General features: G+C 40.5%; 1 protein-coding gene across 13 annotated transcripts in view; it reads left to right on the forward strand.

Annotated features, from left to right (window-relative positions):
• TNRC6C (trinucleotide repeat containing adaptor 6C) overlaps positions 1-12,358 on the forward strand; it is a 97,047-nt gene that overhangs the window by 64,461 nt on the left and 20,228 nt on the right. For 8 of the 13 annotated variants that reach the window (XM_082293875.1, XM_082293877.1, XM_082293873.1 and 5 more), the window contains 6 exons: positions 6,344-6,553; positions 7,754-7,920; positions 8,564-8,668; positions 9,111-9,191; positions 9,815-9,872; positions 10,080-10,225. In XM_082293875.1, coding sequence (XP_082150001.1) covers positions 6,344-6,553; positions 7,754-7,920; positions 8,564-8,668; positions 9,111-9,191; positions 9,815-9,872; positions 10,080-10,225 — 767 coding nt within the window. The remainder of the gene's footprint in view (positions 1-6,343; positions 6,554-7,753; positions 7,921-8,563; positions 8,669-9,110; positions 9,192-9,814; positions 9,873-10,079; positions 10,226-12,358) is intronic. The other 5 variants (XM_082293878.1, XM_082293874.1, XM_082293876.1 and 2 more) reach the window with 2 other exon arrangements.

Here is a 12,358-nt window from a genome sequence, read left to right on the forward strand (position 1 = left end):
GCTGTTGTAAACAAGCAGCAAGAAATAAAAATGCATGAAAAATTAAATACCTCTTAAAAGAGAGGTATTTAAATAAAAGTTACACTAGCAGCCTATGTCTCTATCATAACCACAGACCTCTCCAAAATAAATCTAATCATGCAGAACTCTTTCAAATTCTCCATCTGAGTTTTGTTTCCAAGTTTTTGTTTCATTGTGGTCATGGCTAAGTACTGATTTTTTAACTACATTTTTGTCCAAGTGGGATTTGTTTTCCCATTTCCATCATATTTCGCTCTGATATTTTAGAATGATTTAAATTTGCTGTGATGTCTGTGTAAATATAGTCTTATGTTCCCCACTCTGGTCAAATATTTTAACAGTAGAAGGTACCTATTTTAATAAAATAACACGTGCTCCAGAAGGAGAAATCTTTAAATGGCTTAGTACTTGGTCAGCCCAACATATGTGACTAACTTACTTCATCCATATTTAAAACTTTACCCATGAAACAAGAATTCAGATTCCTGAATTGTAATGGAAGTATCATGAAAGTGGATTTTTGGTTGAGTTTGGGTGAGGTTTTGTTTTTCATGAAAGTGATTTTTGGAGGATTACATTGGTGCTTGTAAAACTGCTCATATGCAGCAATGTGCTGGTAGTGTTATTCTAATAATTAACGCCTTATTTAAAGAAAACTTATGGTCCTGAGCCCTTCAGATTTTGAAAATGGAATTTAAAAGCTGGTGTTAATCTGCAGTGATTCCTTTGGAGAATGGACAGTAGCAAAGGAAGGGTTTCTTTGGAGCAATATGTTCATAGGCTCAGGAAACTGCCTATGAACGTGTAACCAACCCGCTCAAGCTGCCCCTTGGCCAGGTTAAAGTGAGTGCTGGGCTTCTTGAAAAATGTGAGTTAGAAAGATTCTAAGATCTTTTAAGATAAGCAAATCTTTTATCTTCTCTTTTTAAAAAACATTTCCAAGATAAGCAAAACCAGCTCTCAGAATATACTTAAGTCAGCATGCAAGAAAATATGAAATGACTAGTTGTGAAGACAATTTAAAATACGGTTCTGATATTAAAATTTAGATCGAGTTGTAGCAGGCATAAATTAAGCCTTATGTTAAGTATTTTTGCTCCATAAACTTAATACAGAGGTACAAGTATAAAGGCCAAACATGGAAATACTTTGAAGGATTTTTGTCTAAATGGAAGCAAAGAGCAGTCCCTTGTGTCTTGAGCTCTGCTCATGTTTACTTGAGACCGTGCCAGAGAGGGACCTTTCCTGTGCTTATCTCACACACAGAGAGCAGCAGCACAATTCCAGGTGATCCCAGTGACTTCCCTTCGGAGTGCAGGAGGCCCCATTTTCCCAGTGCAGGCAGCACATGGCAGCTGCAGAGCAACATCCTCGTGGTCTGTGTGGAAATATACACAGTCCTGAAACATCTACAAATCACCTCCCATCTGGGACAGCCAGAAGATGGGAAGCAAGTGGTGAATGTCTTCCCTCCCACGCAGACAAGGACCTGCACTTTGGAGTTGTGCTGTTTAACTCTTTTTCCTACTCCAATTCTCTCTAACTTGGCTGTGCATTTCCAGCCTCTGCAGTAAGGGAGACAAGAATCCTGTAACCAGGAGACTTCTGCAATCCACACGTTCATCCAGCAGCAGTTCTTTTCCATGTACAGCATTTCCATGCAAAGCATGATTGTGTCATTAGAGCTTGTGCCATAGGGCACAGTTAAGTGCTCATCTAAAATCCTACAACTCTGGAATTACGTGGTTACCACGGGCACTTTGTCATCTGCATGGGTCATGACGTGCTCTGCCTGTCACATTCAGGGAATATAATGAATAAGGAATCATGGATTCTGTTTCTGTGTAAGTAGGGAACTGTTGGTGCAGATGGAAGTTGTCACAGTCACACGTACTGGAAGCAAAGAAGTGGATTTTAATTTTGCTGCACAGCACCTAGTTAGGGGTTCACAAAGGATTAACAGTCCCTTTTGGGGTTGAAGTTCATGCTTTATTAGTTTGGAAATTGAAGCCAAGTTACAGTCTTGTTATTCGAGTTGTCACCCGTCCCCAGAAGTTCTCCAGATCCTTTGAAGGCAGAACTTAAAAGCTATTGATGGGAAGCAGATGTTGGTACATGATGAAAATGAAGAACTCTCTAAGGAGTTTCATTTTCTATTGGAAAAGAAGAGGGGGAAAATGGATAGATAATGTGATAGATACGGTCCTTTCTGGTTATAGGAGCTTGTTCCCAAGCACCAAGGCAGTGGTGAGTTTACTTAGAAAGATGAGCAGAAAGCTGGTGGGTTTGAGTTAGATTGGGGTTTAATCTAACTTACTTGTGCATGATTCTTCCTGGCACTTCTAACTCATGCAGCTTTGATACAAGGGGAGTAAGAAGCAAGAAGAGGTTTTGCAAACCAAAATGATTAAAAGAGATTTTTGGATCCCAAAACAGCATCATATCCTCCCTCCAAGTGCTGAGGAGTGAGCTTGATGCTTTCCTGTTCTCATTAGGTCAGGAGAGCCTGGCAGGGTTCCAGCCACCATCCTCCAGCTGAGGAAAGAAACAACCGAAGATAACACAGGCTTCCCTGTGGGGGTTGTAGGGCACAAATTAAGATCTTTGTGGTTACTAGGGAGCAAGGAGCTTAAGTTTTAAAAACCTGAACTGGGTCTAAGTTCTGAAAGCTGCAAACATCTCTGTTCCTTTTATAATCCTGTGCCACTGAGTGGCAGCTCACGTGACAGTGTTTTTCTTACTTTGAACTTCCGTCAGAATGGATTTGAAAGCAGCTCAGCTTTGGGCTCCTTTAGGATGCTCATGTGAAAACCTAAAACCCTGTGGTGGGTGCTCAGCCCATGATCAGCCAGGTTTTGGGGGGCAGCCAAGTGATGCTGAGAGAGCTGCCCTCGATTTTCACACAAGGGCAATCTCACTGCTGAAACCCAAATTAGATGAATGCTCAGGGATGAACTGGAATCCTTTTCAGAAAATCAGGATTTGAAAGGTTAAGGGTTGGAGGTGGCTCTTGAATGTATATATAAAACCCAGAATAACTAGTGTGTAGTTAGTAAACCACTTCTTTTCTACCTAATTTCTTTTTTTATCTATATAAGGTTCTAATATTTTGCTTTCCCTGTATTGTATTCATGTGCTCTGGTATTTATCACGGACCAACAACTTGAAGGAAAACAATTTCTGCCATCCAAATGGCTGTAGGGTTATTTTGAGGGAAAACAACTGCATCCTGCCACGGCTTAGTTAACATTTCACTTTCCCTTGAGGATTTCCTGTTGGCCGTGGCCCAATGTTAATTATGTTTTTATTTCTATAAAACAAAGCTCTGCCAATGTGTCCGTGTTTATTACTCACTGTGATCTTTTCATTTCTTGCTATTCTAACAATGTTTAAAAACTTCAGTACTAAAACCTCACTTTCTTGCCAAAGGAGCCTTGGAGTGGAGCATGTTCTGTTGCAAAACAAGATCCATGCAGATCTGGGCAGGTTTCAAGGATCTTTTTACCAGGAGAGCCTAAATCTGTATTATTTTCATCAGAAAACACTAAGTTTTCTCCAAGCAGAATTTTTGTAAACATTTGGCAGGTTCAGGTTTCGAGACCACTCAAAGGCTTTGGTTTGCCTTCCGAACAGCTGTGTGGAGTTTCGCATCATTCATTCAAAAATGTAACTTTATTCACCTTTAAACTTCCTAAAACAGAATCATAGAAAGGTAGCACAGAGACAGTAGCATTGAGACAGCAGTATTTACATAGAGGGAAACAGGTCTGCAATTGAGAAGTGCTCCAGAATTTACAGACAGGTTAGTTTTTGCAGTGCACAGGTCATTTCTCCAGAAACCTTTAGGGTTTTTTTTATTTATTTCCTGCGCTTAATTTTATCTGTTAAGATAGTTTGGAAAACTTTTTGTTGATTTATTTTGTTGGCTTTTATGTACTTGTATTATTTTCTATTAGTAAAGGCTGATTCCCCCATTATTTATAATCCCATATTATTTCCTGCTCAGTGCATTTGAAAGCACTTAAAATAATTTGGACATGCCACATCTGTGGCCTTTAGTCAAAGTTGTTGAATTTATAACGAAGAGCAACAGAAGAACCAGATTTTTTGAGGTTTTTATTCTATAACGCAGCACACTTTGGCTTTTTAATATATGAATTGTGTTTTAAGGATGATTTCATAAATTGAATTAGGTAGAGTTTCCAGTAGAGGTTGCATGAAGTCAGGGAGATGTTAGTGCTCTGCACTGTCTCTGTAGTCTGGTTGGTGCTGTGGAGATGTTTTGTTTTCTGTTTCATTTGCCTGCAGTTAATCTTTCTCAGCTGCCAATATGATTAAATACACGCAGTTGTCTGCCAGTTGCCTTCTGAGTAGTGAGGCAGAAATTCAAATAAAGCCGCCTTTAAATAAAGTTGGCTTGAAGATACAAGCAGGAACCTTGAAATAAGCATGTCAGGTGCAACACCAAGGAAGCTGTCATGTTAAGTACAGGTTCATTTAGGTACATCTGTGGATCTGCCAGTTTATCTTCTTTACACACCTTAAAATAACCAGAAATGTAAGGTATGTTGATCGAGCCTAAACCATGGGATTTTTGTTCCAAATGGAAATCACTTGAATGAAACAGTGCCATTTTGGGTGGTTTCAGGAGCTTGTTTTAAACTCAGTGCCTCTTGCTGGTAGAGAAGGAGTTCTATGAAGCTGCAATATGCCAGTGGAGAGTTTGGCCCTGGCTTGTGCCATCTGCACTTGGATCAGTGTCTGAGAGAGCTGCAGTGGCTGTAAGGAATAGAACCTAAAATAAATATGTAATGCAGGAACACTGGAACGATGGACAGCTCTGGGCCCATCTGTTTGAACTTTTTCTCAGCCAGGCAATGTTTGAGTTATTACTGGCAATGGATGTTGCTGCAGTTTCTAGTAACGGGAATTCTGTGGAAATCAGTGAGTTCTGCAAGGACTTGTTGCTCAGTGAAGAATTATTGCTTGGTTATTGCAGTGTATTTCAAGGTACTGTTAGACACAGCTCCCTCGCCATTGCCTACCTATTCTGGGTGTCAGTTTGTGGAGAAAATGTTGTTCCTGCTTTTTGAAACCTTTCCAGAGTATGTTTACAGATACCATTGTGGAGCAAAAGAAGGAAATACTGCTGTGGCAAAGCAGCATCTGCTCATTTACTTACAGAATACTCATCTTAATAACATTCATCTCCAATGAAAAGAGAACAAGTTCCTGGTTTAACAGCCTCATTACCAGTGGAAGTTTTAAGCCAGCTGAATTCTACAATATTTGTTGAGATCTCAGCTGTCATGTCATGGGATGTAATTTTTTTTACAATTCTAGAAAAATAGGTTAGTGTCAGGGGTCTGTAAGAACTTTGTTTTCTTGCTTGTCGTGCCTCTGTTTTTTGTGCATGTTTAAAAAGTACTTTGAACTCCATCTGTGATCCAAGTCCTCTCTCCAGAAAATCTCTGGTAACAATGGTTGTAAATTCAATTTACCTTTTGCTGCGTTGGTCAGTGTTGCTCTGGAGGCTCAGGAGCCCTGTGGCTGCTCCTGCCACGTTCAGCTGCAGGGCTAAAATCGTGTCAGATGGATTTAAGCGCATTACATTCAAGCCGAGGCAGACTAAGGCTGTTTCTTTGGAGTAGCTTACGTCTTTCAGTGAGTTAATGTAATACTCTGTAGGAAAACAATGGCTTCTACCTGCTGTTCCCCATGGTTTGATTATGGATCCCAATTGCAGTCTTGATTAATTCCCCTTAAAATAGTATTTATTATAATGTAGAGGGTCAGTGATGAGGGATAGGTAGGTAACCATGAGCTTTAAGGAATACATTCAGCAAAAATAATCTTCATAGGAAGTGGGAACAGTCAAACAGCATCTTACTGCCAGGGCATGAGAAAAGGGATTTTATAGTTTGTAAATAGTGAAAATGAATTAAAATAGGTTAAAATCTTTCAGTGAAGCAAGGCCCAACTCACACTGGGGTCCTGGTCTCCGGAATGCCGGCCCTGGGCAGTTGTGAGCAGCTCCTCCTCGGGACCAGGTGTGGTGCTCACTTGGCAGCCTGGTTGCTTCTGGCTGTGGAGAAAAACCCTCTTTCTGTGTGACAACTTGGCATTAGTATTGAATTAAGAAAAAACTCTTGAGACCAAATTTAAGGGATTTTTTTTTTAACACACTTAACTAGAATCACTGTGTGGTACTTACTGGTCCATGCTCTTTCCAGAGAAACACTTGAATAAAATTAAAAGTTCTTTGGAATTACTGGCCAAAGAAACCTTTCCTCTCATCACTGTTCTGCTTGCCTTGCTCCAGCAGGCTGGGGAGAGATGCCTGCTGTCCACACCAAGAGCGAAGCTTCCTGGGGAGAGCCCTCCTCCCCTTCTGCTGCAGTTGATAATGGCACTTCGGCGTGGGGGAAGCCCCCCAGCAGTGGGACCGGGTGGGGAGAGAATCCTGCTGAGCCGGCAGGGACCTACGGAAGAACAAACGCTCCAGCTGCTGCCCCAGCACTGTGCAAACCAGGTACACACGGGGGTGCCACTGGCCTGGCAGGGCAGGGGGTTTGCTTCTGCCACTTCTGCTTTTCTGTTCATTTCAGTCACAGGCTGCCTTCATGATTTCATTCTCAAAACTGCGTTAGCTGTCACAAGACCGCGTTATTCCAAATACTCAGTGAATTAAAAAATACGAACATAGTGCATCAATCTGTACATTTAAAGGAGAGCAGTTTTGTGTGTTTGGAAAGCAGCATAATAGAGGTGCAGGAAACTGAAACTGCAGAAGAACGTGACTAGGACTTAAACCCTTGGTGTCTAAAAGAAACCTGTGTTGGGATGAGAAGCAGTGGAGAACAGTCAAGATAGAATTGATTCTGGTAGGAAAAGCAACACCTGAGAACAACTAATCAAAACAACCTCATGTTGGGTTAAACTGAGTGAGTGGGTGTTTTCTTCAGCCATTAAAACTGTTGCCAGGTTCAGGAACATCCTGAACCACTTCCTGCTTCGTGATTCCTAACTCATGGTATTTGATCAATATCCTCCGTCTCTGAATGTCCAGAGGGCCACAGTAAATGCTTTAGACTCCTGTTTTGGCTGTGGAGGTTGCCTAGAGTTTCACTCCTGCAAAATACCGTAGTGAGACGTAGTTAGAAGTCCCAAAAAACGTAAAAGGAGGAATGAGAGCTCTTAAGATGAGTAATCCCAGCTTTAAACAGAGTAAACAGAATAAAATGGACTGAGGTGACACGACCTTGTCACTGAATATAAAATGTTCCCTGCAGCCCACGAGCTCCTTTCAGATTCTGTTCTTTGAGGTGGGAATGACTTTCTGAAAGTTAATGACTTCGAAATTTGGGTTTGTTCTTGGAAGAATGTGTCAGGTAAAATGGTGAGATTCACTGAAAGCAAAATAACACTTAACAAGTGTGTGCTCATACTTTGCTTCCTTGTTGAGTGGAATGGCCATGACCACAGATCTTACTGGTTCTGGGAAAAGCAGGACTTGCAGTTCCTGGATTTTTTCTTCTCAAAGTATTTAGAGAACTTTCCTTTTTTTTTGCTAGCTTCAAAGAAGGTATTCTTATAATTTTAATACCAATTAAGCTATTTGATGAACCTCTTTCTCTCTTGAAAATAGCCCACTGGATATGACACGAAAAGATATTTCTGTAAAATTTTCTGGAAACAGAATAACATTTTTCTTCTCCCTCTTTCCCTCCAGCTTCAAAATCTATGCAAGAAGGCTGGGGCAGTGGTGGGGATGAAGTGAATCTCAGTACTAGTCAGTGGGAAGATGAAGAAGGAGATATGTGGAATAACACTGCTTCACAAGAGAGCAGCTCCTCCTGTAATTCCTGGGGGAATGCCCCGAAGAAAGGACTTCAAAAGGTAAGACAAAAATAAAGACACTCTCCGGCAAGAGTGGAATTAGTATAACATTTGTAGAATAAGTTGTCACAAATTTGCTGGTGCATTACACCTGAAATTAGACCTCTGACACCTGAACACAAGCACAGCTTGCCACTACAGTGGTTCAAGTACAGCCTACCTTGTTTCCAGGGGAAAATGGGAGATCTTTGAATTTAGGCATGTCAGATGCTTCGGGAGTTTTGATGTTGTTGCCTTTGTTTTCTCTAAGTTTTGTAAGCTTCCATGTATTCTAAAGAAATGATAATGTATTAACAGAAGGAGGAAAAGGTGTTAAGGGGGCTTTCAGACACTTGCCATGGTGGTGGAAAAGCAAACAGTAGTTTGTGATGGAGCTGTTTAACAAAAAGAGCTGTTTTCTATTTGTGAGGACGGTGTGTGTGTGCGTGAGAACAAAGCGAACTTGTGTTAATGCTGCACTCAACCAAGAACATAGACAATTGTGTGAGGAAATTTTCCATTGCACAGTCTTTATTTCAGGACAAGGCCAGGCTGTAACTTAAAGGAATTGGGAATGCATTTAGCCACTTTGTTTGTTATTCCATTAGCCAACAGTTAGGCCGGTGATTTGATCAAGTATGGTTGTTTCTTGTACTGTCCGCAGCCCAAAACAAATCCGCGCTTGTCCCTTGGTACTTTCTGGAGAACTGAAAGGAAGAGACTTCTTAAGGATTTTGTGATAGAAAAGCTGCACAGAGATCTTTTAAAGGTGTTTATCTAGACGCTCTTGTTTGTTTTTAAGAAAATACACTGAGTAACATTCTTAACTTCAAGGTTGCAAACTTGTTTTTGGGAATGTTTTTCAGGAAGTGTTGTACTATTTCAGCTTTATTTCATTATATTTTTCTGCCAAGGATTAAAATGAAATACGTAAATTCAAAGGTGGCTTTAATTCAGTGGCCAGCAAATCAAATACTAAATAGTACACTGAACACCTATTCAGCTGAGATAAAATTTTACACTTTTGGGGGAAGAGAATCGTAGTCGCGTTGCTCGGAGGGTTCTTCAATACTTTCTGAATTAATGTACTAATACATCTTTCAGTAGCATGTGTTATTAATAAAAACCACTTACCATTTCTTTTGTGTACATCTCACCACAATGAACATGGAAACCAGCCCGTTAATGGAATCTCCCATTTATTTACTAAGGGCATGAAGACATCTAGCAAGCAGGATGAGGCCTGGATCATGAACCGTCTGATAAAACAGCTCACAGACATGGGCTTCCCTGTGAGTAGTGCTCAGCCAGCACACTGTGCCTTAGCTTTTAGCTTGTAGTTCTGACTGTGGCTGTTTCAGACTCTAGCTACACCAAGATCTTCAGTTTCCAGGCCAAGAAGTAGCTCTGACCTGCATTTAAATGCATACTGGAGTTTCAGAAATCTGCTCTAAGCCTCTAGAATGCTCTGAGATTAGCTGGGGATATACGTTCCATGAGGACATTTATAATATTTTGAAGTTCATAGTTTTATAACAACAGGTATTGCTTTGAACTGCAGTAATAATTCCCTCCCGTTCCTCTTTTTTTTATTAAACAGGTGAAATGAGAGTACAGCTGGGTTGTTTCTTAGAGAAAGTCATATCATTGTGATATTTGAGTAGTTCCTGGAGAACAGGAGGACATTTAAACACAACAGTGTGTTTCACCTTGTAGAGCTGGTCCTTCCTTGACAAACTGAAATACCTGAATTATGGGAATTGCTGAAAGCAGAAAAAACCCCACAAAGACGTTATTTAGGCTGCTGAGTAAATATTAAACCCAGTATTTAAGAGATGTGTCTGTTTTCTCAGGTTACTTTGAAATCATATGAACGTGATTACTTTTCCTCTTAACATAATTCCTGTTTTCACAGAGAGAGCCAGCAGAAGAGGCCTTGAAGAGCAACAGTATGAATCTCGATCAGGCCATGAGTAAGTATCTGTGTAAGTAATTTTTTTGTCTTTAAAGCAACACAGGAACCCTGCATGATTCAGAACATTTGATTATGTCCAGACCAATTGGATAATATTTATTTTCTTACTTTGCTTTTGTAAGCAAGAGGTATTTCTCTGAACTGCTGTTGGCAACTTGACTCTCGCTGCCTCACCTTTTCCAATATATTTCCCTTTTCTGTGCAGGTGCTCTGCTGGAAAAGAAGGTGGAAATGGACAAGCGTGGAATGGGAGTGACCGACTATAATGGAATGGTCACCAAACCCCTTGGCTGCCGCCCACCACCAATCTCCAAAGAGTCTTCCATGGACCGCCCCACCTTCCTTGACAAGGTAAGTTCAGAAATCTGCACGAGACAGAATGTGCACAGTGTAGAAATAATGATGATTTCCACTGATTAGAAAGCACAGAAAGAAATGTGGTAGATATGGCTTTACTTCTTGGTTTTTTTCAATCTTGTGGGGAATTCAGTTCTTGTGGAAAAGATGAATGATTGGATTTTCACATAGAAATAAAGAATGGTCATCCCCAGTTTCAGACTTCAAAACTTGCTAAGGAGTCAGTAACACAGTGGAACTAGAAATGGAAAAAAAAGAGCAAAAAAATGAAGCACAGAAGTCTTGTCACTCTGTGAGAGAGTCCAGTCAGTGACCCTTGCCCAAATTCACAATCAGGCAGGACCACAGCCAAAATCTTCAAAAATTAGGCTCTTAATTTCTCTTCTTCTAGTTTTGAGCTTCTTAGAGATTTCAGTGCAAGTTCAGTACCTAAAGAAGAATGAGGAACTCAGGTATTTTTGTTAAGTCTCAGAGCAGACATACACAGTCATAAATAGCTTCTCCAATGAGCTTCTCTTTCTGTCATCATATACGACAGATTTTCCAGCACCATTTAATAACTGAGAAAAAGGCTCCAGGAGTTTCTGGTGTCCAGGATTCGAAGTGACTAAAGAAAAGAATATATGGAAAAGTGCAGCCAGGTCTTCAGTAGAAAATGAGATTTACAGCCTGACAGAAAGTCCTGCAGAAACTCAGCAAATCACCTAAGAATCCCCCTGAAAATTATTGATAAGGAAAGAGGAATCTCAGATGTCATTCTGTATTTCACAGGTTGTTTAAAGGTTCATATAGATGGGTGGTGGAGGATTCTAAACACAGAAATCAGTGCTTTTTACAAACTGTGCTGAAACCAATTCATTTCACATGAGCTGTGTACAGGGTGTGAGGCAGTAATAATATCCACTCATCTAAAATTCATTCTTAGCCATGGCAGACTTTAATGAGTACATTAATTGAAGGCCACAAAAGATGGATGCATGCAAGTTAGCCTTTCCTTTTCTTGGATAACAGTATCTTCAGCAGTAAAATTCTTGCCAGAGAAAGAGGTGCATTATGTGCAGCATGATGCATAATTCTGGAAACATATGTTAAACACAACTATTGAGAAGGGAGTACTAAAATCATTAATATTCATACAGCAAGTAAAATCTATCAGTCTAGGCATAGTCTGTCACAGTGACTTTGCTCTAACAAAGGAAATAATCCCACACTGTATTTGTTAGCTATCACAGTGTTGAGCAACTTGCTAAGTGAATTAAATAAATATATTTTCTACTCTAAGAACAGAATTTTTTTCCCCCCCAAAGAAGTTCTTTCCAGATTTACAGCTCATGCTAGTAGAGCAAGTCCTCCAAAACCTTTTTGCCCTTTGAGGTGCTGTTCCAGAGCGTGAGTCTGGAGCTGCTGTGTTTCTGCTTAGATCATCCTTGGTGAGGAACAAGCTCTCCACACAGATGGACAGAGCACTCCAGCCAACATCCCTTGTTTTACTTATGCCTTATCAAGTTGTTATCCTTTTGTTGGCTTTGCTGAGTCTTCAATAAGTTCTGCAAGGTTCTTCTTCATGAAGTTGTACTTTGGGTTAGTGTGCTCATTGTTACCACTCTCTCAGCTCACCTGCATTGAGACTCCATCATTTTTCTCTAAACATCTGAAGCCAGCACTTACTATTTTTTTTAACTTTATACATTTGAGGAGGGAATATTTCCAGCCCTGACATTTGCTTCTGGACCCACTGAACTCCCTGTTCTCTCTGGATCAGGAGTGGTCTGTGATTCAACATCACCTTTGAGTGTTTGCTTTCTCTGCTTGCTGCAGGTGCTCTTTATTCCATGTCACACCAAGTCAATCTTCAGCACTCGGTGCTTTGTTAATTTATTATTTCTCAGGGTGTTATCTTGACCTCTAGCACCATGAAAGGCGAAGGGAGAAAATCCAATGGCCTTGAGGGAATAAAGATCCAGCCCTGATACGTGATCTCAACCACATTATCTTACACTTGGTGGCAGACATGCTGTGCTTAGGTGTCAGATTTGCCTGAAGATGTTACCTGGTGTCTTCTGGAGCCATCAGATTTGTAAGAAAAACAGGTGAGATTTCCCTGGAAGCATCCTTAAAATACCAGAA

This window comes from Coloeus monedula (genome assembly GCF_965178545.1).
Source record: "Coloeus monedula genome assembly, chromosome: 19".
Lineage (NCBI taxonomy): Eukaryota > Metazoa > Chordata > Aves > Passeriformes > Corvidae > Coloeus > Coloeus monedula.